The sequence below is a fragment of the Chrysemys picta genome, chromosome 1 (genome assembly GCF_011386835.1).
Source record: "Chrysemys picta bellii isolate R12L10 chromosome 1, ASM1138683v2, whole genome shotgun sequence".
NCBI lineage: Eukaryota > Metazoa > Chordata > Testudines > Emydidae > Chrysemys > Chrysemys picta.
The window spans coordinates 306,521,638-306,549,249 of NC_088791.1; the positions used below are offsets into that span (position 1 = coordinate 306,521,638).

At 40.2% G+C, this 27,612-nt stretch overlaps 1 protein-coding gene across 9 annotated transcripts in view; it reads right to left on the reverse strand.

The window, feature by feature from the left end:
• The window catches only part of PDS5B (PDS5 cohesin associated factor B), a 276,903-nt gene that overhangs the window by 105,418 nt on the left and 143,873 nt on the right, over positions 1 to 27,612 (reverse strand). For all 9 annotated transcript variants that reach the window (XM_065594581.1, XM_008167674.4, XM_008167679.4 and 6 more), the window contains 5 exons: positions 8,205 to 8,320; positions 5,707 to 5,801; positions 4,162 to 4,307; positions 2,548 to 2,699; positions 1,616 to 1,729 (listed from right to left, as the gene is read on the reverse strand). In XM_065594581.1, the coding sequence (XP_065450653.1) occupies positions 1,616 to 1,729; positions 2,548 to 2,699; positions 4,162 to 4,307; positions 5,707 to 5,801; positions 8,205 to 8,320 (623 nt within the window). The remainder of the gene's footprint in view (positions 1 to 1,615; positions 1,730 to 2,547; positions 2,700 to 4,161; positions 4,308 to 5,706; positions 5,802 to 8,204; positions 8,321 to 27,612) is intronic.

Consider the following 27,612-nt stretch of genomic DNA (forward strand, 5'->3'; position numbering starts at 1 on the left):
AAAAATCCTCTAATCTCAGCATCATTTTGAAAAACAAAAACCACCAAATTTTACAGACCATTGTTGATAAAAATACATTTTTTAAACTTTTAAAATATACTAAGGTATAATTTTAAAATATGTATTGCTACTGCTTTATGAACCTCTACAGAAAAACAACAGTAGCAAAAGCATAATGAAGATTTTTTTGTCATTTGTTATTTTGCCCAAAATAAATACTGGAAAAGCAATTCTTTCTACTCTTAAGATAGCTATTTATTTCTTTCACTCCAACAGTTTTAAGGACATCTATGCCACAATATTTCAACTTAAACCATGTAACAGTTCTTACAGTATGCTAAAGAAAACATCTTTAAGCTTTTTTTTTTTTTACTTGTTCTTGACCAAGTTAAATACATGCTACAGCAATGCAGCACTATTAAAAGATCAAGACAAAATGACAAGCGTGGAGACCTTAGCCAACAACTTACGCAGCACTTAAAAGCTTTCATTCGGAAATAATTATGTTTCTGTCCCTTAGCGTGGCAAAAATAATCTACCAAATGTAAACCAAATAGAATATATATTTTTCCTGAGTTTGCAGGCATAGAGCTCCACTGTTACTGTAATGCTCATAGCACTGTCAAACAGGAGCACAGTGAAATTAACAACACTTTTGGTCAGATTCTGAACCCTGGAGGCAGCAGTGAAACTATCAATAATCATGTCATGCTTCTGCTTGGGAGAGCGATGAACAGCAGCAGACGCAAGCTCTGCAGTTACCAAAAACAGGTGCTATGGGGAAAGGGTTCAACAACAGACTACTTTCTTCACTTTCCCCTTTGAGCAGCCAGGAGACTGAAGGTGGGGTAGAATAATGGAGACCAAGCTGCCAAATATGATCCAGAAACAGCACCCCTACTTCCCCATTTCCAGCAGCTATAAAGGATATGGTGCTCTTGCTTCTCACCAGGGATTTGCTCCTGGGCACATCTTTCATATCTATTTATAGTTAGTGGGTTTAGTCATCTGGTTAGTAGGTGTTTCATAAATTTTTCAAGCCCTGAATTAATTTTTTTTATATATATGACATTTTAGCACTATATGTTTATTGATAATTTATTAAAAGGATTTGTCCACTATGGCCTGAACCATCTACAGTTTTTCCAACATTTATGCAAAGCAGTGGTAATACTTTGTACTAATACAAAGCAACAGAGGGTCCTGTGGCACCTTTAAGACTAACAGAAGTATTGGGTGCATTAAGAGTTAGACTTAGAGGTGCCACAGGACCCTCTGTTGCTTTCTACAGATTCAGACTAACACGGCTACCCCTCTGATACCTGTACTAATACAGTGCTTTACAAAGGAATATCATTTTTACAAATGAAGAAGCTCTGGCACAAAGACATTAGATGACTTGCCTAAGATCACTTAGTTGGAGGCACAGTCTGGTCTAGAACTCAGGCCTCCTAATTCCCAATCTAGTGCTGACTTCCAAGACAGACCTATGCAGCTCCATCCAGGTTTATTAGGATCTCTATATTAAATATTCTCTATAAAGTAACCCTGTCACCCCTCTTAGTGATGCAAAGAGCAAATATATTCAAGTTCACATTTATTATAGGAAACATACTTCACAGCATTTGAGTCCAGTGTTGCATAAAGGTAATATAAACATTTCATTCGTTCATTTGTTTCCAAATTGTGAGGGACCATATATTGAGCAAAGATACGTTCAACAAGCAATCTGAAAGAGAATATGAAGAAGGAATTTTAGCTATAAAGAAGCAAGGTGGTTCTAAATTCAAATTACTAAAACATTCATTTAAAAATTCTCAGAACAGACTCAGTGGTAGGTTTACACAAGAAGATGGGTGCTGTTGAGAAATCTGAAAGCAAGCCACTTAATTCCCATTAATGGTCTCAAGTAGAACTTGATCACAACAGAGCTAAAAGTTATAATAACCCTACTATCAGAGTCTGACACAAAAAAGACTATGCTTACTAGACTCAAGTGTATTGGAATTTGGGTATGAATCAAAGTATGTAGAGATTATTTTAGATCAGAAAACTGGAATTAGTAGACTTTTTCCAAGTGAGGGAGTTTAGAGTATGAAAGCTTTTACCTCATGGGTAAAGTCCTTTTAGGGTCATCTGACATTGCATGTGTTTGATTCTACTGTATTTATTTCTAAAGTTTATATGTCTCTACAGATTTGTTGATATGTGCAATGCATAAATCAAAAGAATAAATTAATGAAGCAAACAACTTTTTGAACACTAACATGGGCTGAGTGAGAAACAGAAAAAAACTAGAGTAATTCTACTCCATTGAAGCAATACTTCTGAGTTTAAAAAAAAAAAGGAACACAACTTGGCCGTGTCCATTTAAGAACACAAGTTGACCTATAAATAAATAAATAAATGAATGCATCTTTTATTTATTTATTTATATTTTTTTCCTTTTATCATCATTTAACAATCAGAAAATAAATACAAGTTAGAAAGCTAGGCAACCAGTATATAACAAGTCTCTAATCTTCAAAACCTAGTAAACTGACCTACCGGTCATCAATACTGTTTTGATAATATATATGCAGCAGTTTGTCCTTGATCCATGAAATTTGTTTTGCAGCTTCTTTCCCCGCTTCTGACTGTAATGAATATTTCTTGTATATCTGGGCAAGTCCCATCATAGCTTCTTTTCTCACTCTCCACTAAAAAATAATATCACAGTTTTAAAACTCAAAATAAACAATTTTTTAAAATTATGGTAAAAGAAAAAATCTCTTGGCAAATAAATATTTCCTTTTTCCTTAAAAAACTGAAATAGTGATTCTAACTTGTTTAAAAATTTTTTTTACTGCATTTTATTAAATTCACTAAAAAAATTTATATTTATCATTATATCTGCAACTACCAACATTTTCATCACCATTCATAGCTAGCATGTGAATAAAACTAATATCTGAGTAAGCAACAAACCCTCTGGACTTTAATGGGTAATATTTCTAATATCAAAATATTCTTTTCTTCAGGGAACTATACTGAATACCTACCATTATTTTATGGCTGCATAGGGGGAAAGCATGTCACCAAATGAGAAAAATAAAATCAGAAAATGACAATGTGATTGGTAAAGTTTGCCCTCAGCTTGCTTGCTGTTAATGCTATTTAAAATACATGAAAACAGTTTACTGGATAATGAAATATGGTTAACTGGAATTTCAAAAATGCACAAATTTGGAAGTTAGTGAATTTGCTCAGTCTTCCAAGGTTCTAATTAAAAGTGAGCAACTTGACAGGCTGAGGATGATTGAATATTTTTCACTTTAATCCACAATACATTTTGAATTCTGGCCAACCTATGGCTCCGGAGCCACATGCAGCTCTTCAGAAGTTAATATGCGGCCCTTGTATAAGCACCACTCCGGGGCCAGAGCTACAGGCGGCGCCAACTTGCCAATGTGCCATGGGGTGCTCACTGCTCAACCCCTGTCTCTGCCCCCACTCCACCCCTTCCCGCTCCCTCGCCTGAGCCTGCAGTGCCCTCACTTCTCCCTCTCCCCAGAGCCTCCTGCATGCCACAAAACAGCTGATCGGGAGGTGCAGGGAGGGAGGGGAAGGTGCTGATCGGCAGGGCTGCCGGTGGATGGGAGGCGCTGGGAGCGGATATGGGGCTGCTGACATATTACTGTGGTTCTTTGGCAATGTACATTGGTAAATTCTTGCTCCTCCTTAGGCTTAGGTTGGCCACCCCTGCCCTAAGAGGAGGAGAAGAAAGTGGACTAAAGTGAACACTCTATTATGCTATGAGGCAATACTCCAAAGAATGCAGTTTGTCTACCTGTCTTTGACAAAGACATATACGATGGTGTTAACAGATATTTCACCAATAATCTTTCAATGACAAGTTCTCTTCGGTTTTAACATTTTTTTACCAGTAGACTTCAAAATACTTTAAACACTGAAAATTTGAGATGAATAAACTTTAAACTATCAACAGCAAATGTTTTTATATTATTTAATAGTTTTTATAATCTGTTCAAATGAAAGTTTTTAATTCGGGTGTTTTTAAAAAGGAAAGTTATTTCTTATCTAAAAACAGAACGCTAAATTTATTACAAGATATTTGAGACTAACACAATTAATCATTATTAGAACTAATCTACGTCTTACCCGTTTGTCCAGTGTTCTCTCTCTTACAAAATTAAGTAGGTGATCATTGACAAGCAAAAGATCTTTTTTAGCAGCAGTAACTATGGATACAATAACATCATGCCTAATGGCTTCTTCAGGGTCATGTGACCTTACTTTAAGGTATTCTGAAAGAAAAATACTATCATTAAAATGAAATATTTATGCAGCTTTAACGGTGTTTAATCCCTAGAGACTGCTTAAAGAAATATGACTAAAGTCAGCCACATTTTACACTATTTCAAACATCAAGTATAAAGTCACTGAATTCTTCTTAAGCTTAGATGAACTGCCAGTTATTTAGCAAACTTTTGTTACTTAGAGTATAGTATATCTAACAATTATTCCACTATTAGTCTCTCAGCTCCCATCTATAATTAGAAGTTTTTTATTTTTGTTAATAGTTAATTCATTCAGATATAGAGTAAGATTTTCTTTCCCAGACTACCTCATGGTATCCCTAACTGGTAACTATTTCCTCTGCCTGATCACCAATATTTTAAAAACAATACAAGGGGGGAAAAAGCTCAGAATCAGTAATAAAATACATAACCTTTTTGCCAGTACAGTAATTTAATCAAATTTGTATAAAACTGATAGGTGACGAGAAGTCATTGCATCTTGATCACTGTTCAGTGATCAAAGAAAAATGAGTTGATCATCGCAAACAACCACCATTAATACTACTGGCAGCAAGCCGTGGTGCCACAGACAATGTCCAGAAATAATGAAGTCCTGACTTGCATTTAAAGAGGCTTTGAAATTTGAAAGCTATACCTACCAGGGTGTGTGGTTTTGCCTTTTTTTTTTTTGGTTAAGTATAATTTGGCTAAAGTGATATTTTCTAAAAGAATTCACCTAGAGGACACAGTAATGAAAACAGTTTTAAAGTTTACTGAATAATGACACAGTATTCAAAAAAAGTTCTCATCCACAGTTATAAACGTTGGAACTTAAATATATTTTTCAATGACACAAACTTAATTCCGTGGAAAAAAAGCAATACAAATCCACTATTCTCCTCCATATCTCAAAGTGTTCCACAGTGTAAGCCAGAAAGTCTAGTACCAGACATGAAAGCAGGCAAAAGTCAACTCAACCACACTTCCAGGACAACAGAAGTAATACAATTAACCTTTTGTTTAGTAAAAGATTGAAAATAATGCGCTGACATTTTAGGTGAAACATTTCCTCAGCTATATTTGTGTTATTTTGCTCTGCTTATCTGAAACACTTCATACTATATTCTGTGAAGATCATGGAGGCAGTGGTGATTAGGTACTTATTAATTACTGAAAATACAAGAATAATCTGGTCCAAAATCTTAAATTCATCTCTGCTCATATTTATCAGCTTTTCCATTTTTCATTCACTGTAAAAATCTACTTAACCAGCACATTTCAAAACTGCATTTTTCACAAATGTTGCAAAGCCACAATAGTAACCAGATACCTAATTCTGCTATTACCCTTGAGAACAAGATAAAAAATCCTGAAGATTATTATTAATAATAAAAAAAACTGGTACCTGTTAAATCTTTTGCTAGATCTGGATGGTTCATAAGGCAGTGGCTAGCAAATTTCACACATTCAAGCCGGATAGGTACATGGATATCATTAAACCTGTTTTAGGAACAAACACTGTATTTAATAAATCAAGATGTGTAACTCAACATTATTTTATTTCATTTCCATCAAAGCACTATTTCTATATACAAAGCACTGAAATAGTGATAGTCCAAGACTTATCTTAAACTCAGAGAGAGACTCTCACATTTTCACTTAAGAGTAACGCCTTACCACTTCCTGTCCTCTTGTATCATGCAATCTTGTATACATACAATTAAGTTCTATGTCTCTGATTCTATTTCTAAGGCCTGCAGCCTCAGTTGATGAACTGATAACTAGGATTAGACTAGAAGGTTTTGGGACATAGGACGAAGTGTTCCAGGAACCACTATCTGCTTTTACATTTAGCTAGGCAGCATGAAGCAACCTAACTTAAGTGAACACAAAATAGATGTAGCTGCTTTCTAGCCCTTTTTTCTTTTCCAACTATGTCTATGCTTCTCATGTATGGATGCATGAATAAAATAGATGTCCTTAATTTTACATTGATAATTTGATTGGTCTTGCAAAGTCTCGTTTAAAAAGGAAACTTGGAAATATTTCCTATATAAACACAGTTAATTTATTTGCCTTTTACTAATGGAAATATCTTCCCCTAATGAACACGAAAAACTCCCACAAACACAAATGACAGTTGCTTATGGGTAGCAGACATTGGTTTAAAAAAAATAGATGGTCCACTGTCCATCATTTCCATAAACATCAAATATTTAAATAGTAATATGAAGAATCACATGAGTTTCACTAAAAAAATTAGTTTCCTAAATTGTCAATCCCAAACAACCTATTTCTCTTTGAACTGAATAACGTAAGGCAACATTAATAGGCTTCTATATGCATCAAATGTAACCTAAAAGGAATCTGTTTAAAGATGGACCACTTTAAAAAGTACAGACGCTCCCCAAGTTACGTAAACCAGACATACACAAATCCAAGCTTACGGAAAAAGGTCCGTAAGCTAGAAATGGTCGGAGATACATTTCTGACTTACGCAAAATTCAAGTTACGCAAGGCGTTCCGGAATGGAACGCTTGTGTAAGTCAGGAAGCGTCTGTAGATAAAACTTTAAAAAAAAAACAGTCTCGACAGAAGTGTCTGAACATTTGAAAACACAAAATCTAGTCTTGTTTGATTTTGATTGGCATTGTCCTATAGAACTATCCAACTTTAAATTATTACTTTGTAATATGATCAAATACAAATTTATTACAAGATACTATACAAAAGGAAATCTTTTGAAAAAGATCAAATGCCTTTTACAAAAGGAATTCTCTGGAAAAAAAATCAAATCTCTAAATTTTCAAAATCTCTAAACTAAAATTATCTAAATTAAATAAATTTAAAATTTCCAAATCTTTAAAAATATAAATTCAAGATTGTGACAACACAGCTCAAATGTCAATTAACAGCATATATGAAAAACTTTTGGTACAATAAAGATGACATTTGAATGAAATAAAGCTATACAATAAAAATATTCAGCACATAATTTAGAAAATAGAAATATAGAATTACACTATATTTTAATGAAAATGGATTTATAAAAGGATTTATTACAAAATGTAAATTTACTGGTTACTTATTTTTTCAAATGTTTAAAAGATTCAATAAAACAAATATTGAGTCTTCAAATTTGTAACCTTCTTAAAACAGCCACTGTGATTAGTTGATGACAGAGAAATAACACATCTTCATTACTATTTTACTTTACAATGAAGTATTTTTTGCTAGGCCCAATTAGCATCTAGTATTTTTTAAAATATAGTATGAAAATATGTTTGATAGTGTCTTCAAAAACAATTTCAGGCAAAAACACTTCTACATTTAAATTTTCTAAAATTTTTATCAGTAGAAAATTTCCCTGAATACTGATATTTTAATATTTTAATATGATGTAATATTATTTGCAGTATAAACTATTGCCCACTTGCATTAATTTACAGGGATTAGCACTGACCCAACATCAGGTACGCTATCACTACAGTCTTTATACCAATATTTTTAAACACAGCAATTATTATTCAGTAAGATACAATGTAGTATAAGCATACAGTATATGAAGTCTCAGGATTTCTTAAATATAGTCTGATACTACCAATGCCATCTGATGTTATTTTAAAAGTTATAAACTCATTCATAGTTTTATATATAATAAAAATATAATATTTACAATATTAAAATTATATAAGTAAAGGAACAGGATGGTTTATAATTAGCTCTATAGAATCACAGATGTAATATCTTTAATATTATCTGTGTCATATTTCAGAGCAAGCAGCAGAATAGAATTCTTACTTATCCATAGATTATACTTATTTTAAATAAAGGAAATTTGTAAAATGTTGAATTATACTTCATTGTTTATCCCTGTGGGAAGGGAACTAAAACAGTGTATACCTCCCCAAGTAGCACTGCCAAAGTGGTTTGTTTTGAGATGCCAACTCTGAATCCTTTGCCCCAAACATTTTTGCTAGTAGTTTTACAACCTGCAGGCGTTCTTCATTGTCATTGCTCTGGAAAATGAACACATTTTTCAAAAATAAAAACTGTATAAATGACTTTTACATACTTATCTTACATTACATACATTTATCTTCAGACAAATTAAAATGCAGATTAAAATATTCAGTTCTGGTATAAAGCAATCTGTGTTTCAGAGAGATAAAAGACTATTAATCATGGCGATGAAGAAATTAGTACTGAAATTAAGGAAGTTCAAATAAAGATGCAATGTAGAGTGCCCCAATAATACAAACCTGTTGAAAGAATACCAGGCTTATGTACATTATTTCAACCCTCATTAACAGTTTGCTAATATTTTTTATCTGTATTTGTTAAAAACAGTAAGAGTTAGGCATACTTATACAACCAAACTTAGGCAGATAATGAATGAGATAAAATGCAACATTAAAACACAATTTAGAATATTGTCAGCAACTATACTATAAAAATGTTCTGCATATCTCCTACTGTTGATGTAATGAGAACCTCAGCAAGGAGTAAGGTTCACTGCCCCTAAGATTTTATGGAGTCGTCACTGAAAGCTCTTCAGCATAATTTTCAAAAGAAACTAGTGATATAATGCCTCAAATTTTTGGGTGCCCAACTTGAGACATCTTGAGGCCTCATGTTCAGACAATGATGAGCAACAAACTTTAAAAAAAAATCAGGCTGCTTTAAAATAATCTCTCAAAACTTGGGTCCCCCAAATTGAGGCACCCAAACACACTGGTTACTTTTGAAAATTTAGGCTTTCATAATTCAATACTTTCCAAAACTACAACACTTCCTAAAACTATGCTTTTAGTTGAAAATTAAATGTGCTCCTACACAGTTCAAAATTATATTCTCGCTAAATATTCTAGTACTAATTTTCATTTCCACCTGCTTGAAGTACAGAACATATCCTTTAAGTTGAAAATATACTGTAGAGATGTTGTCACATTTATTAGCTTTCCATACGTTTGTAATTCACCACACAATGACATGCATATTTTTGCATAAAATAAGAAAACATGAAAAAGTTCTCCCATGGCTACACTCGCAGTTTAATGCTGCTTCTTTGCCCCTCCACAGTCATTAGCTGGGCACTCCTGGCTCCTCCCACTCTCCAGTCTCCTTCCTGCTGGTATAATACAAGGGGAGTGTTGAGGCAGGAAGGTACAGTTCCACTATCACAGACATCCCTACCATATCGGTCCAACCGTTTGCCTCCTTTGGAGTTAGTTTCTATCATCAAGAAATATGGGCAAGGTGGTCTTCGTTAACATTGCCTAATCTGACTTGGTGCCTTGCTGTGGCTGGTTCAATACATTCTACATACCAATGGTTACTGTGTGGGGAAAGCACAGAAAGCTGGGCTTGCCCCAACTTGAATGGTGTCTCCTACTTCCAGCAATACCATTTTAAAGGAGTTCTGGCCACTATCAAATATCCCAATCTGTTGGTAGGCACTACTACACTCTCCAGCAGTGGCCACTAATGTCACCCCCAGCTACTCAGGAACAGGTTGAAAATGTTCACTGTACACTTATTTTCACAGAATTGTCAAAATCGGAAAATATTTCACATATTTACAGTGAACAGGCTCAGTTCTGCAATGTAACTATAGTTTAAGAAATAGCCATATCCAAAATATGTTGCTCATATAAATACTGGGCATTTCACATGAGAATGGAGACAACCCTTAGCTTGAATACAGCATTTATCTGGTAACAGAACAATTAAATATATTTTACTTCTAAAATTAACCAATAAATTCCCTGGTTATGATTCTGCTTTAGTATTAGCAAGAACTGGCAACAACAGTATGATTTTATTCTGTTACAACTGTGTATTTATCTGTCCATTTTTTCAGATGAGTGTTCCAAATTTGTCATTCTATTATGTGGTAATAAGGCAGATGGTGGCAATATTTTCAAGAAAACTATTTTTCAGTTTCTGCTCTCTTAATCAGGTTATAGGATTATTTGTCTGTCATTGGCTTCAACAAGTGCCAGGACTACAGCATCTTTTCCAAACTCATGCCAAGAATTTGTCTACTTGTGCGATTTCCTGCCTAACCACCTGGACAAAACAAACAAAAATCCAAAGGTCTGCACAGACTAGTACTATGTGCTACTTAAAATCTATCTATTCTTATGTGTATATCTACTTTCCTTACAGGGAGAAAAGTCATACATATCACCATACACTGAAGCATCACTCCTGATTATGCCATATAAATTTCAGAATCTGACTGACACTGGCAAGCCAGTTCTTACCAGGACTGGAGGCATTAGCTAAGAACTAACAAATTCGTATCCGGAGACCAGACCAGCTCAGCTGTATGTTAGTTTTACTCAAAACAGGTATTAGTCTTATAAGAATGTGTTTAGTGCTTAGACTATATGAAATGCCTGTAAGTTGCTACATGCTTTAGTCCCATGTTTAATGTCAGTATTCCATGCTATAATAAAATATGTAAGTTTTGCTTTATAACTTTGAAAATGTTTGCTATTAACTTGTAAACTGAGGTACAGGAATCGTCGCCCCATCCAGAAAGGCTATAAAAATCAAACGGGCCATCAAGAAACATCACAATACAAAGGATTGATTAATGGTCCTATTGCACCTTGGAAATGCTATATGCAAGGAAGCTCCTCCCATGGGCTTGGAAGCTAAGTGAAGGAAATAAAACAAAGGCTATGGTTACAGTTGAGAACTTACAGTGGCACAGCTGTAACCAATACAGCTATGCATGCCACTGTAAGCTCTCTAGTGTAGCTGCTCTAAGGCTATGTCTACTGTATCACTTCTGTCAGTGTAAAAAACAAACAGTTACTCACCTTCTCGTAACTGTTGTTCTTCAAGATGTGTTGTTCATGTCCATTCCAATATGGTGTGTGTGGGCGCACGCGCACAGTAGTCAGCCTGGGCGCCCCCTGGAGTCGCGCCTCATGGGGCCCAATATAGAGCCACCCCCTCAATTCCTTCTTGTCGGCTACTCCGACAGAGAGTGGGTACTGGAACGGACATGAACAACACATCTCGAAGAACTGTAAGGGTTACTCATCTTGTTCTTTCTTCGAGTGCTTGTTCATGTGGATTCCAATCAGGTGACCCACAAGCCCAAGATCAAGAGGCGGGGTCGGAGTCATTCACTGACTGGAGCACTGCTTCTCCAAAGGCCACATCGTCTCTGGCCTGCTGAGTAATCGCACAGTGCATGGTGAAAGCGTGGATAGAGGACCACATCGCTGCTCTGCAAAAATTTTCTGAACCTGTGGCAGGAACACTGTTGACAAAGCCTGTGCCCTGGTGGACTGCGCAGCGATTGGGGGTGCGGGAACTCCCTCCAGGTTGTAGCATTCCCAGATGCAGGATGCGATCCATGACAAATGCATTGTGATGACACAGGCAGACCTTTCATTCTATCTGCCATTGCCACAAATTCATTCTGGACCAATTTTCTGAACGGCTTCGTTCTCTCAATATAAAAGGCTAGCGCACTGTGGACATCCACAGGGGAGTGTCTGCTCCCTGCCACTGGAATGCGGCTTAGGTAGAATACCGGGAGAAAGATGTCCTGTTTGATGTGAAACTGCGACACCACCTTTGGAAAGAAAGAAGGATGAGGTCTGAGCTGCACCTTGTCCTTATAAAACACAGTATAAGGGGGCTCGGATGTTAGGGCCCTGAATTCAGATACCCTGCTGGCCGAGGTTATCACCACCAGGAATGCCATATTCTAAGAGATAGAGAGAGCACATTGCCAAGGACTCGAAGGGTGGTCCCATTAGTCTAGAAAGGACCAGGTTGAGGTCCCAGGCTGGGACAGGCTGTCGGACATGAGGATATAGCCTGTCGAGTCCTTTTAAAAACTGGCTGACCGTAAGGTTAGCAAACACCAAGCGGCCCTCCTCAACCGGGTGAAAGGCCTAGATGGTGGCTAAATGCACCCTTATTGATGACAACAAAAGCCCCTGCTGCTTCAGACTGAGAAGGTAGTCCAGAATAAGCGGCGCCGGGGCCAGCGTCAGGGACGAATGGTGCTGCGCCGACCAGATTGAAAACGTCTTCCACTTGGCAACATAGATGGCTCTTGTGGAAGGTTTTTTGCTGCCAAGGAGGACGTGTCTAACCTGTTCTGAACAGGACAGCTCCATCAGGTTCATCCATGGAGCTTCCACGCCATGACGTGAAGTAAATCGAGGTTCGGATGTTGAAGATGACCATGATCTTGCGTGAGAAGGTCCAGGAAGAGCGGCAGGGTGACTGGGGCTTCCACGGACATGTCTAGGAGAGATGTGTACCAGTGAGGTTAGGCCCATGCTGGAGCTATCAATATAACCTGAGCTCGTTCCCTCCGGATCTTGAGGAGCACCTTGTGAACAAGTGGTATGGGCGGAAAGACATATAGGAGACAATCTCCCCAGTGGAGGAGGAACACATCCGCTCTGGAGCCCAGGCTGTGGTTTTGGAGGGAGCAGAACTGTTGGCACTTCCTGTTGTGTCATATGGCGAATAGGTCTATCTGGGGAAAGCCCCACCTGTAGAAGATTGAAATCGCAACATCCGGACGAACGGACCACTCGTGGCTGTGAAATGATCTACTGAGGTGACCCGCCAGTTCGTTCTGTTCCCCGGGGAGGTGCAACGCTTGCAGGTGTATTGAATGTTCTACACAGAAGTCCCACAGCATGAGGGCTTCCTGTCACAGTGGAGAGGAGTGTGCGCCCCCACTTGTTGATGTAGAACATTGAAGTGGTGTTGTCCATTATGACTGATACACACATTGTCCCACTAAGTATGCCCAGAAGACCTGGCACACCAGGTGCACCACTCTTAGCTCTCTGACGATGTGGAGAGCAAGACCTGGCTGCGGAGTGGCGAAGGAGACCCCCTGAGCCAGGTATACTGACGCCAGCCACGACTAAAGAGGTCGTAGTCTGAGCCTGGCATGCTGCACCGCATAGGTACAAGCCATGTGTCCCAGAAGCTTCAGGCAGTTTCCTGCTGTTATGGTGGGAAACCGTCTGAGGCCTTGAATGTTATCGGTGAGGGCCTGAAACCTCCCTTGCAGCAGGTATGCCCTGGCCTGGGTCAAGTCCAATATTGCTCCTATAAACTCTATCCTCTGGATGGGGGACAGAGTGCACTTTGCTTCATTTAAAAACGAGACCCAGGTCGACAAAGGTGGCTCTGATAAACTTGACTTGAGCCTCCACTTGGGTCTTGGAGCGAAGCCAGTTGTCGAGGTAAGGAAACATGTGAACATGATGCCTACGCAGAAACATGGCGACGACTGCCATGCACTAGGTGAAAACTCAAGGTGCTGCTGACATGACTAACAGGAGGACTACGAATTGATAGTGGGTGTTGTTCACCACGAACCTGAGGTACTTCCTGTGGGGCTGAGTAATCGCAATATGAAAGTATGCGTCCTTCAAGTTGAGGGCGGTATACCAGTCTGCTGGATCCAATGAGGGAATGATGGAGGCCAAAAGAGATCATGCGGAACTTGATTTTCTTTATAAACTTTTTGAGTTCCCACAGGTCCAAGATGGGCCTGAGGCCGCTTTTGGTATTAGGAAATACTGGGAATAAAAGCCCTCAGCCCTGTGCTCCTGAGGAACCTCCTCCACTGCCCCTAAAGATAGGAACAACTGCATCTCTTGGAGAAGGAGTTACTTGTGAGAAGGGTACCTGAAAAGGGATGGGGAAGGGGGGTGGAAGGGCTGGAGGGCACCGAATTGGATGGAGTATCCCCTCTCTACCATGCCAAGCATCCATCAGTCTGAGGTTATACGGGACTATGCACAGTAGAAAGGGGATAGTCGGGACGAGAAGGTAAGGAGGGGTGGATCCATTGCCAGGTGTGGTACACTGTCCTTGACCATGACTTCAAAAGGCATGCTTGGGGCCCGAAGACAGCTTTGGTTGTCCCAAGCTCTGGCCAGAAAGTTGACGTGGCCTTCTCCTGCCACTTCTGTTATGCCTTCTGAAGCCATCTTGGCAGTTCTGCTGACCGAACTTCTGGGTAGGCTGGGTCTCCGCTGATTGGAGGGCATACAGAGGCCCAAGGACCTGAGGGTGGCTCTGGAGTCCGTCAGGCTATTTAGCCTTTTGTCTGTTTTCTCAGAAAATAGTCTCTCACCTTCGAAAGGCAGGTCCTGTATCATTTGTTGGACTTCAAAGGGGAGAGCCGATACCTGGAGCCATGAGCCCCTTCTCATGGCTACACCCCGGAGATCAACCTTCCCTCCTTGACCAAAGCCGAGAACGCGGTCCAGGAGTCCGGGGGGAGCAACTCCATAAACTTAGCCACTACTGAGCAAGAATTGTAGGCATACCTACTGACGATGGCCTATTGGTTGGAAATGCGGAGTTGTAGTCCCACTGTAGAGTATATCCTCCGTTCGAATAGATCAAGCTTTTTTGCGTCCCTATTCTTGGGGAAAGGGCCTTGAAAACCCTGCCTCTTTCTCTCTGGTTTGCAGCATCCAGACAGTCAGCTTGTGTGTGGGTGTTTAAGTGTTCATAGCTCTTGGAGGGCACAACGTAGCGCCACTCATTGTGCCTGGTGGTAGGGAGGCCGGGATCTGCCACATGGTCTTGGTCGGGTCCATGATTGTTTTAATTAGCGGTAAGGCTATACAGGAAGGGCCCGAAGGGGCCAGAATAGGGTCTGCATCATATGTAACTTCTTCTGCCCTAATACCCAGACCCTGTGCAACCTGGCGCAGCAACTGCTGCAACACCCTGGAGTCTTCCAGGGCAGGGGCAATGGTAGCTTCTGTGTGCGCATCATCCAGGGAAGATGAGGATGAAGCCACTAAGGGAGGTGGTTGTTCCCTTCCATCCCCGCCAGAGGGATCACGTGAGCCGACGGGGACAGTGATGGGCTGGGGCTCGCTGGTCTCGGTGCTGAAAAGAGCGCCGGCATTGATATCGCACCCCACATTAGTGCTGGAGGCACTCAGGTGGTGTGTCTGCACCGTGGTGGTCATCGACTTCGGCGCAGGCAGTATCAATAATGGCATCAGTGCCAGTGCCGTTGCAGGAGCCGCAGTCGGTGCCAAGGGCGCTGTTGGCATCATGACTTGAGCCACTGACACCTTTGGTGCCAAGGAAACTGCCAAAGGGGGCACCGCCGTTGGTGCAGACATCGTCAATGTTGATGCAGATACTGGCATCGATGCCGGAGGTAGCTACTCGGCCGCTGGACGTGGTGGGACAAAGGTAGCAGACAACTGAAGCGGCACCCGAGCGAGTGTTGGCTCCAACCCTGGGCTCGGTGGAAAGCCCATGGAGTCCAGAAGGGTCACTGAGCTGGGTTCTGCCATTGAGGGGCCCATTGCCTCGGTCGGCACCTCCTATGGTGCCTGAAGGATGACCTTCTGCTCCTACTATAGTCATAGTGGTACGAGTCCAACTCCAACTCAGAAGCCTCAGAATATAAGGACTAAGGCAGCACTACAACTCTTAATGTGGACAAATTAGATGTCTTCAAGTAACCAGGGCCTGATGAAATGCATGCTAGAATACACAAGAAGCTGACTGAGGAGATATCTGAGCCATTAGCGATTATCTTTGAAAAGTCATGGAAGACGGGTAAGATTCCAGAAGACTGGAAAAGGGCAAATATAGTGCCAATCAATAAAAAGGGAAATAAGGACAACCTGGAGAATTACAGACCAGTCAGCTTAATTTCTGTACCGGGAAAGATAATGGAGCAAATAATTAAGCAATCAATTTGCAGACACATAGAAGATAATAAGGTGATAAATAACAGTCAACATGGATTTGTCAAGAACAAATCGTGTCAAACCAACCTGATAGCTTTCTTTGACAGGGTAACAAGCCTTGTGGATGGGGGGGAGGAAGCAGTAGACAAGGTATATCTTGATTTTAGTAAAGCTTTTGATACTGTCTCGCATGACCTTCTCAAACAAAATAGGGAAATGCAAGCTAGATGGAGCTACTATAGGATGGGTGCAAAACTGGTTGGAAAATCATTCCCAGAGACTAGTTATCAGTGGTTCACAATCATGCTGGAAAGGCATAATCAGGGGTCCTACAGGGATCAGTTCTGGGTCTGGTTCTGCTCAATATCTTCATCAGTGATTTAGATAATGGCATAGAGAATACACTTATAAAGTTTGTGGAAAATACCAAGCTGGGAGGAGTTGCAAGTGCTTTGGAGAATAGGATTAAAATTCAAAATGATCTGGACAAACTGGAGAAATGGTCTGAAGAAACAGAATGAAATTCAATAAGGACAAATGCAAAGTACTCCACTTAGGAAGGAGCAATCACTTGCACACATACAAAATGGGAAATGACTGCCTCGAAAGGGGTACTGCGGAAAGGGACCTGAGGGTCATAGTGGACCACAAACTAAATATGAGTCAACAGTCTAACACTGTTGCAAAAAAAGTGAACATCATTCTAGGATGTATTAGCAGGACTGTTGCAAGCAAGACATGAGAAGTAATTCTTCCGCTCTACTCCGCACTGATTAGGCCTCAACTGGAGTATTGTGTCCAGTTCTGGGTGCCACATTTCAGGAAAGATGTGGACAAATTAGAGGAAGTCCAGAGAAGAGCAACAAAAATGATTAAAGGCCTAGAAAACATGACCTATGAGGGAAGATTGAAAAAATTGGGTTTGTTTACTCTGGGAAAGAGAAGACTGAGCGGACACGATAACAGTTTTCAAGTATATCAAAGGTTATTACAAGGAGGAGGGAGAAGAATTGTTCTTCTTAACCTCTTAGGATAGGACAAGAAGCAATGGGCTTAAATTGCAGCAGGGGACATTTAGGTGGGACATTAGGAAAAACTTCTTAACTGTCAGGGTGGTTAAACACTAGAATAAATTGCCTAGGGAGGTTGTGGAATCTCCATCATTGTAGATTTTTATGAGCAGGTTAGACAAACACCTGTTGGGGATGGTGTAGATAATACTTAGTCCTGTCTTGAGTGCAGGGGACTGGACTAGACCTCTCGAGGTCACTTCCAGTGCTATGATTCTATGATGCTAACTGAGTTTGGCCCATCACACTTGCTGAAGCACAAGAATTCCTAAAAATAGCAGAACAACCTGTGAAACACACCCAAAACTAAAACAAACAAACAAAAAAAAACCCCACTACTGATTAACAACTATCCCACTACTAATGAAATTGTTATCGCTTTCTTCAGAGAAACATGCCTGCCAAAGTCATTGAAAAAAAGCAATAGCTCACCAGTCCTCAGAAAACCATCACTCTGGCCTTAAACGCTAACAAAAATTATGAAATCTCATTGGGAGCAATTTCTCCACATTAGCGAGGAGTGTAGTCAGTGCTACATGTGATTGTATGGAGTGCTTCATAATCAGTATCAGGGACCCTGGTACCACCTCAGAGTCTTTCAGTGCCAACCGTTTCTGAAGACGAACAAAAGGCACAGATGTTGGCACTAGGTACTTTGTTGCTGGATTCTTCAATGGTGATGGGAAATGAGCTGCTTGTGTAAGTGATGCTGAGATTGTTCCAATATCAATTGGCACCAATCGAGCCCTTGGCACTGCCTCCTGGCTTGGACCTACTCTGTGTCAGTGAGGGAGATCTACGTCTTCCAATCACCCTGGGAACAATGCTCCTTTCCCCCTTTCGTCTGACGACTGAGCTAAGGAGGATTTGGAGGCTCTTGCTGACTCCACAGTTGAGTAGTAAGACTTTCACCAATCAGTGGCTGTGGAGCTTCGGGTGGACCTATGGCTTACCATCACTACCACCACCGTTATCTGCTCCAGTCTCTTTCCCCTAGAGCTCAAGAGAGGCTCTCATGGATCCTTCCACAAGGAAGAATTTAAGGGCTGATTCCCTTGCTTTGTGTCCTCTTTTGAAACGAGTGGCATATTGAACACTTGTCTGGCATATTTGCTTCACAAAGGCAAAAGAGGCACTTATTGTCCATAGTTAATGGGGACAGCTGTCTTGTAGGTTGGACAGGATTTAAATCCTGGAGACTAACTCTGCTGTATCAATTCTATATAGAGGTTTATATTGTACTTATCACCATAGTATCAGCAGCGGCTAGTAGTACATTAAGCAATGTGACTTCACATCTGTCACATATTGTTTGTTCTCTCCCCTCGATCTCTGGTTTATGACTCCAATTGACCCTACAGGTTCTGGCATTCAGCTTGTCCCTCTCCGGTACTGACCCTTGACTCGTTTCCTGGACTCTACCCATTCTGGCCCCAACTAACTGACAGGTCGAATTCTCGCTTTCACCAGTAGGCCTGACTGCAAATGGCATGGTCAGCAACAGGATAGTGGTGAGGTTTGTAATGGTTCATAGTTCATGAGAAAGATCATTCCCAGTCTCAACTTTCTCTGATGGCAGTCTCTGTCTCTCACACATACAAGCTATGTTCTTATTGTTGAGCGTTCCATTCTACCCAAGGAGCATAGTTGTTAACCACTTCCTTAGTCCCAGAGTTTTAAATGATCTTTTAGATATTCACAGAGTGATTCAAAAATAAGGACTGAGACCTTGAACTTGATTTGAAATCCTATGGGAAACCAGAGTAGAGAGGACAATTCTGATATGTTTGTAGTAGACTGTGTTGCTGCACTGTTTTGAACAAGTTGGAGTTTCTTAAGTGCAGAAGGCTTCATGCCCAGATATACTATAATCCAGGCAAGAGGTGATGAAGGCAAACAACAGAGACCAGATCCTCATCCACCAGAATGGGATAGACATTCCTGGCCAAGCAAGGATAGTAGAAAGTGTTACATGTGGGGAGTCACCATCAGCAGGGAATACAAGAGTACCCTTAGATTATGGGTGTGTATCTTCAACCAATGGAGACTGCACCATTGCTGCAAGTTCTTCAAAGTACCTTCCCCTCTATCCACCAACATCACCTCTGTCTTGCTTGGGTTCTGCTTCAGCCAGTTCTTCATCCAAGATCAGATCTCATACAAGCACTGGGCCACCTTAGCAATAGTGTGGTCTTACATGGAGAAGGATAGGTAGAGCTGTGTGGAGATGCAGTTTCCCATCACTACTCATTGGGTGTCTGCCACCTCTTTCAAGTGAGACTTTTTTCTCATGGTCAGTGTCAAATACTGCAAAGAGGTCCTGGAGGATGAGAATCGATGTCTAACCTCTGTCCATTGACAGGAGATCATCCATCAGTGATACTATGGTGGTTTCAGTTCCACATCCAGATTAAGCTAAATCCAGAATGTTAACTTCCATTAGATGAGTTGTAATTGGCCTAACAGGCTTCTATATGAGCTTGCTGAGGAATGGGAAGTCTGATGCAGGGAGCTTCTCCCAGACCTGAGGCCCTCCTTTTTGCTAACGGGCTAAATTATACTACGCTAGAACAACAACTATAACATAGTGCTCAGAGATGCAGTTACTGCAGGGGATCTGTCTTGCAACCCTAGCAGTAAGAAGAAATTAAAGGATGGTTGTGGCCATCCCATTTTTTATGCCAGTAGTCCCCAAACTGTGGGTCGCACGCCCCTAGATGCGATGGAGCCTGTGCCAGCCCCCACAGGGGGCAGGGAGGGAGCACCACCCAGCCTCTCTGGCCCCAGCTCTGCTCCAACCCCACCCCCGGTCCTGGCCTTGGCCCTATTCCGGCCCCAGACACAGCTCTGTCCCCACTCCCAACCATGGCTCCAGCTCTGGCCAAGCTGAGGCTCTTGATCACAGCTCCAGCTCCTGGCTGCATCGCTTGGGGGTGCTGTAGGGGCATGGACAGATTCCATTATTGGGGGGGGAGCGGAGCACATGACATAAAAAAATTTGGGGACCACTGCTTTATGCCCTGAGCTACAAGGAGCGAGAAGGCATCGAGGGCACAGGCTATTAAAAATAATCTGATCTCACCAGCATGGGGTGCAAGCACACCAAAAATGGAATACATATAGACAAATCACACAAAAAAGAAAATTCAATTGCCCACCTTCTCTCTGGCTTAGGAAGTGGTGAGCACATCAAGCCTGTGCTCTGGTCTCTTGACTAGCTCCCAGGCAGTTTCCTTTGCCAGTTTAAGGCCTTGGTTCTAATCTTCAAAGCAATTATTGGATCAAACCCCATAAAGACTACATTGTGATTTATAAACCACTGGAAGCTGTGCTTATCTAGGACAATGCAAATGCAAAGCACAGGATGAAGCACATAATAGCTGGGGACAAGGCACTCAGTTGAGGTTATCTTGTTATGGAACAAATTTCCACAGGCGATCAGCCAAATCTATAGTCTGATCATCTTTAGGAAAAGCTTCAAAACCTTCCTTTTTCAAAAAGCCTTTCCACCATAGGTAGAATGACAGTCACAATATGACACCTTATCTACCAAAAAAAACCAACCCCTAACTCTACCCCCACTTTGACCAAAAAAACTTCTAGCCCCTAAACAGAGAACAGAGAGATTCCATGAATTTCACTAGGTATTTTACATATCAGGTGTTAAAAGCACAGTGATAGGCAGGCATATAAAATCCAAAAGTAGACAGATATAAAAACCACTCGCCACCCACTCTACCAGTACAGCTGAAACATTAAACCAGTGTTTCCCAAATTGCAGGACACACCTCAGAGGTTGGGGAGCCCAAAGGAACAGTTGGAGAGTAGATGATATGCCACAATTGAAATCCGAATCTGAGCTCTCTTTTAAAACATGTCTGTTAAAATATTATGGTTGTAAAGAAAACCTTGAAAATAAGATTTGACTGTAAGAGAGAGTGATGACTGCAATAGCTCTTAGATGTAAACTGTTTCATTAGCGGAGATACTAATGATATTTTAAAGGTCAACATTGTTAACTATTTAACTCCTAATTAAATCATGTACGAAAAGAGGAAGATTTACGTAATACACTTAGATGTTGCGAGATACCACCACTGTTTTTTTTCCCCCTTAATCAGAGAAGGCATGTTGGCAATTGACCCACAATGAGGAAAAGCCAGGCTCGAAGACCCCAAAGTAGTTGATGGCTATGAAACGTTCTGTTAGAGAAAAAAACTTAATGCAGCCACATAGCAACAACAAATATTATAAATAGGGCCCTACCAAATTCACAGTCCATTTTGGTCAATTTCACTGGCATAGGATTTTTAAATTTCATGATTTCAGGTATTTAAATATCTGAAATTTCAGTGTTTTATCTGTGTGGGTCCTGATCCAAAAGAGAGTTTTGGGTGGGGGTCACAAGATTATTGTAGGGGGATTGTGGTATTGCCACCCTGACTTCTGCGCCGCTGCCAGTAGTGGCACAGAAGGAAAGATGGCATGGTATGTTATTGCCATCCTTCTGCACTGCTGCTGGCAAGGCACTGCCTTCAGAGCTGGGTGCCTGGCCACCCACCACTGCTCTATGACCACCAAACTCTGAACAGTGCAGAAGAAAGAGTGGCAATACCACAACCCCCCTACAATAACCTTGTGACCCCCCCCCCCCCCCGTGACCCTCTTTTGGGTCAGGACCCCCAGTTTGGGAAATGAAATTTGTATAGTAGGGTAAAAGTACACAAAAGACCTGATTTCATGGTCATGACGCGTTTTTCACGGCTATGAATTTGGTAGGGCCCTATATAAAATCATTGGTAACACTTCTGTAAACGTGAAAAATAAAGTTCAATGTCAGTTTTGAACTCTAAAACATGTTAAAATGTTTCTTAACATACAATATTGAATATACATCATTCCTTACATTAAAAAATAGACATGTTTTAAAACAATTTAATTTTATTAAAATCTAAAGTATCAGTATGTATTTACAACATATTTGAGTTAAAGGAGGAGGAGTCTGATTGGTTTAATTTACCCGGGGGACAATGAAACCAGCCTGAATGGAAAAAGGAAGATGGGCTGAAAAAACACAACAGGGGGGCTCAACCCACCCTCTCTGCCATAGAAGTACAAGGCAAGTGGTCTTCAAACTCCTACTCTTTTTTCTTTATCCACTGAACCTCAAAAAAAAGGGCAGAAAACTGGAAACTCAAGGAAGTTGGCAGGGACCCAATACTCTTTTCCCAGGAAATGAAGTGCAGTGGGATCCTTAACCTAAACAGCTGAAGCATGCTCTACATGGCAGAGGACGACAGTGAGGTGATAGTGAAGAAACAGTTGCTGAAAAGTCATTCCAGGGTCTCTTGGAGTCAAGAAGTCAACTGTCTGGGGGCAGGAAAAGGAAGTCAAGGGGGGGGGGAATTCTACTGGCTGAATTAGTGTGGAAAAATGGGAGTCAATTTATTTTGGGGCTAAGGAATGATGTTAAAAGCAGCAGCTAGAAGGTCACAGGGAACTTTAATTGGGAGTGGCACATATTTGGTGTATAGGAGAGAAGTAGAAGACAGAAGGTATCACGGATATGCGGGATTAAACTGCAGCAAGGGAGGTCTAGGTTGGACATTAGGAAAAAGTTCCTAACTGTCAGGGTGGTTAAACACTGGAATAAATTGCCTAGGGAGGTTGTGGAATCTCCATCTCTGGAGATATTTAAGAGTAGGTTAGATAAATGTCTATCAGGGATGGTCTAGACAGTATTTGGTCCTGCCATGCGGGCAGGGGACTGGACTCGATGACCTCGAGGTCCCTTCCAGTCCTAGAATCTATGAATCTATGACTAGCTGGGGAAAATTGGGCTGAAACAAAAGCCAGTAAAAGGGATTTCTGCATGGAATGGCAGCACAGAGGGGAAAAAAAATATAACAAGTAGAAATAAGAATAAAATAATATACATATCAACATTTGACATAAAATACTGGAGTAATCATATGAACTACATAGCAACTATTCAATGGTATCAAAACAGTCAATTTCACAGTTCTCAAACTGCACACTGGGGACCCTGTCGAACACCAACTATTTCCAGGTGACCCTCAGAGGTGCATCTATGAGTGTCTGTATCTGTCAAACAGTGAGTCTACCTGCTAACTGTAGCCCAGCCCAATACAGTAACCTCGGCCTCCTTCATGACTTTCATGCCCTACTTTTTTGGGGGTTATTTTAATGTAAATTCAGCCATGATCAAATTTGAAAATGACACCAACACTGGAAATGTGCAAACACAGCAAAGGACAAAAACAATCTGCAAATTACCTTGGACAAATTAAAGCAGTATGGGCTGTAAACTAGGAAAGATTCAGTGATAATAAATACAAAGGAAAACACTCAGATACAAAATTGGGGACTAGAGAGGAGTAGGATGGGGAATAGGATGCAAGAGGAAAAATCAAATGCACAAATATAAAATGGGGAATAACTGACCAGGCAGTGGCACTACAGAAAACGATCTGGAGTTATAGCAGATCGTATACCGAGTGAGTTAACAATGTGATGCTATTGCAAAAATAGACGTCATTTTGGGATGTATTCACAGGACAGTAATATGTACGACATGGGAGGCAATGTCTGCTCTACTGGATACTAATGAAGCTTCAGCTGGAGTACTGTGTCCAGTTTTGGGCACTACTCTAAGAAAGAAGTGACCAAATTAGAGAGGGGGCCAAGAGAGCAACAAACACGATAAAAGATTTAGAAAACCTGACCTATGAGGAAAGATTGAAATAACTGGGCATGTTTAGACTAGATAAGAGAAGATAGGGGACACTTCATAGTTTTACATATTTAAATGGTTGTTATAAGTAGGATGGTTATCAATTGTTTTTCAAGGGTAGGACGAGTAGGGAGATTTAGGCTAGATATTAGGAAAAGCTTTCTAACTATATGGACAGTTAAGCACTGGAACAGTTTACATGGGGAGGCTGTGGAATCCCCATCAATGGAGATTTTTAAGACCAGATTAGACAAAAACCTATGGTCTAGACCAGGGGTCTCCAAACTTTTTTGATCACGCACCCCTATCAGTAAAAAATTTTTGAGAGCACACCCCCGGCCGCGCTGAAGCGCAAAAGGGAAAATACAAAAATAAAAAAAAATAAAAAACCTCGGACTCCCGCCCGAACTGCCGAAGCGCGCAAAAAAAATTAAAAATAAAAATAAAAAAAGCGCTCCTCCTACCGCGCACCCCCAAGGATCCTCTTGCGCACCTCCTGGGGTGTGCGCACCCTACTTTGGAGACCACTGGTCTAGACTTTAGATATATTAAACCTGCCTCAGTGCTGGGAGGTTGACATGATGATCTCTTGAGGTCCCTTCTAACCCTACATTTCTGTGATAAGTGAAGCAGCAACACGGTGTACTGAAGCGAGTTTATTTACAGTTAATTATTTGATGTTCATCTTATTTTCCTAATTTTTTCTTATATTACTTATATTATTAAACATAACATTTATACTATGGTAATACCCAAAGGTCCTAATCAAGATTAAGGCTCCATTCTGCTAGGTATTGTACAAATACTGATAGGAAGATGACCCTGGCCCTGTAGGGTTTACATAAGGCATAAACAAATGAAAAGCAGGATATAAAATACAACCAAATAAATATGAGGAGTTATCATTATTGTATTGTTGGGTTTGTTTTTATTTTTATATGGGGCAGGAATGCGGGCATTAGTAAGAGTCATGAAGGAAATGTGATGTGATATAGTGAGAGGAAGGAAAAGAGGAACAAGTCTCTGCTGCATGGACAACTGTCACATAAGCGAGAACGACAACTGCCACACAGAAGGTAGGGAATCAAGATTGGGGAGAGATTGTTTATCTTACGAAGTGGGCAATCATAAGAAAAATTTGAAATCTAATGCTTTAGAAAAGTGAATGGAAAAGTGCATACATCTTCAAAAACAGTTGATGAACCTGATATCAAGCATTCTAGTGTGCTTGCTCAGTAAACATCAATATGTATGAACAAACCACCATATATATATATATATATATATATATATATATATATATATATATATATATATATATATATATATATATGAAAGAGAGAGAATGTATCTATAGATATATATAGAGAGAGAGCACAAATTTGTTCAAAGGTTTAGACACCAAGTTCTTGAAGTATTCATGTAAATCAAAATTTTACTGTTTTTAAAATCAATCACCTAACAGTATCTCTTAAAATCAGTAATACAAATCAGTTTAGAAGCACAACATACACAAACTCCTCCACTTACTTAAAAATCCTAGAGACTAACAAAAGTACATTTCATGCTACACAAAAAGTTTCAAAGGAATGTGACGGCTTTTAGAAATTACGTATCTGAATACAGATATTTACATGGGGGTAGTTTGCAGCGTTAGAGAAAAAGCTAGAAAGAAGGGCCCATTAATAAATGAGGATGACAATCATTTATATACAGCTAAGATATTGAACTCCCTTTTAAACTGAAAATTTTTTTGCAAAATTGGTAAACCATGAAACCAAACCCCAAAATGATCTGTGGGCATATATTTTGGAGTCCTGAGCTCAATTTTCAGCTCCACCAAAAGCTTGTGTGTGACCACATCATTCAGTGTATTTACATTCTCCATCAACAATGGGTCAAGTTCTTCCCAGCTGGGTTTCACCAGCCTGGAAAGACATATGTCCAAAGCACACAGTTTGTAGCTCAAAATATTTCCAACATCACTTAACACTCCTCACAAGGAGCAACACCGACTGAAGTAGAGAAGACAAAGGGCCAGAGTCTCCAGTCCACTAAGTTCACTTTTCTCCATGAAAGCAGTGCAAGGAGAACTCAAGCCAACCAGAACTCCCACAGAATTCTCTCTGAGTAGGGGGAATCTCCACTAGCATAAAGGAATAGGTAACATAGCCACCTGTATCACCAGCTGCCCTCACCCATAACCACGCAGAGGAGTGGGTGCTGAAGGCAGGTGGTAATGTGAAGGAGGCACAGCCCACTACACCTGGTTGTCCAAAGGTATAAGTTAGAGTAGGCCCCATATTGCTGTGTCACCAGTGCTGGGCCTCTGACAAGGAGCTGCAAATGGCTCCCCTGTGGCTGCCCCTTCTCCACTACATCCAAGCACAGCCACAGAAACAGTTAAGTCCAAATCTTTCTAATTTTATCTACAAGTGAACATGACATTTCCCTCACAAAATGACGCGGAGGAGGGAAATTGTATTAATTCAGTGCCTCATACAGTTTTTATTAACCACCCTATCTACTACATGAAACATACAGTAGTCTACATGAGACTTGTTTATACGAGAAAGTTGTATGGTCTAACCTAAGGTGCAAATTAAATTTACTTTAGTTACACTGGTAACAAAGGCTGCATGGACACTTATTTCAGTTTAAACCAGACTTATGTCAATTTAGCTTTAGTTTACTGGGAATAGGTTTAAGCTAAGCTGAAAACCACTCTTAAATCAAAATAAGTGTGTCTACATGGGGTTTACACCAGTATAATAAAATCAATTTAAAAAATATGAACTAAATAGGTTACAGTAATAGGTAAAAACATACATAGGTGATTTTTAAGTTGATGTGCTTTTAAGTCTTAAAGAGGAAAACAACTTTTAAATTTTGTGTAGTTTGTCTGGGTCCGCATCCATATAGTTAATTCATCTGGACTAATTCCTTCCTGGCCATACTTAAAGCATGCGACTTATTGCTTTGTACACATCTACAACACTCCAAATTAGCCTTCTTAGGATTCATTCCAAGGCTTTCTTGACACTATATACTGGGTGATAAAGTACAAAAAGAGTTTATTTAGGAAGATCTGATTATGATCTATATAATTTCATCTTAAACTGAGGGTATGCCATTGCTTTTTCCAGAGGATGAAAGGATCTTAGAAAAGAGAACTTCCTTCAATCTGTAAAACTGAATATTCGATTTTAGGAATAAACTCCACATTAATGACAAGAACCACCTTCTACTTGCAAAGTATACAATATTAAGGTTCAACGGATAATGCCCCTACTTCAGATACCCTCCTTGACATGGTGATGACTAAAAGAAAATTATTTTCATTGATAAGAAGTAAAGACTTCAACAGAGATTCTAAATTGGCACTTAGTGAGAGTATTCAGGAAAACGTTCAGCTCCTATGGCTGTGTTCTACGATTTTTTTGAGTAATAATTGGACATGCTCACTACACAATTTTCTTATACATGAGTGAAAAGCCTGTTGACACACAAATGCTGAAATATAGCCTCCAACTGAAGTTAAATTTGGAGTTTTAAAATCCCTAGTGAGCCCATTTTGCAGAAATTAAAACAAGTGTTGACCATGGCGCTTATAGGAAAAAATATCCTGGCCTTTACACCAAAATTTGAATGGAGACTAAGTTATAGAATATGTTGATGCATTCCTTGATACTAGTAATTTGGCAAGACTAACATGTTAATAGACTCTATTTTTTAACTCTCTCCTTTCAAAG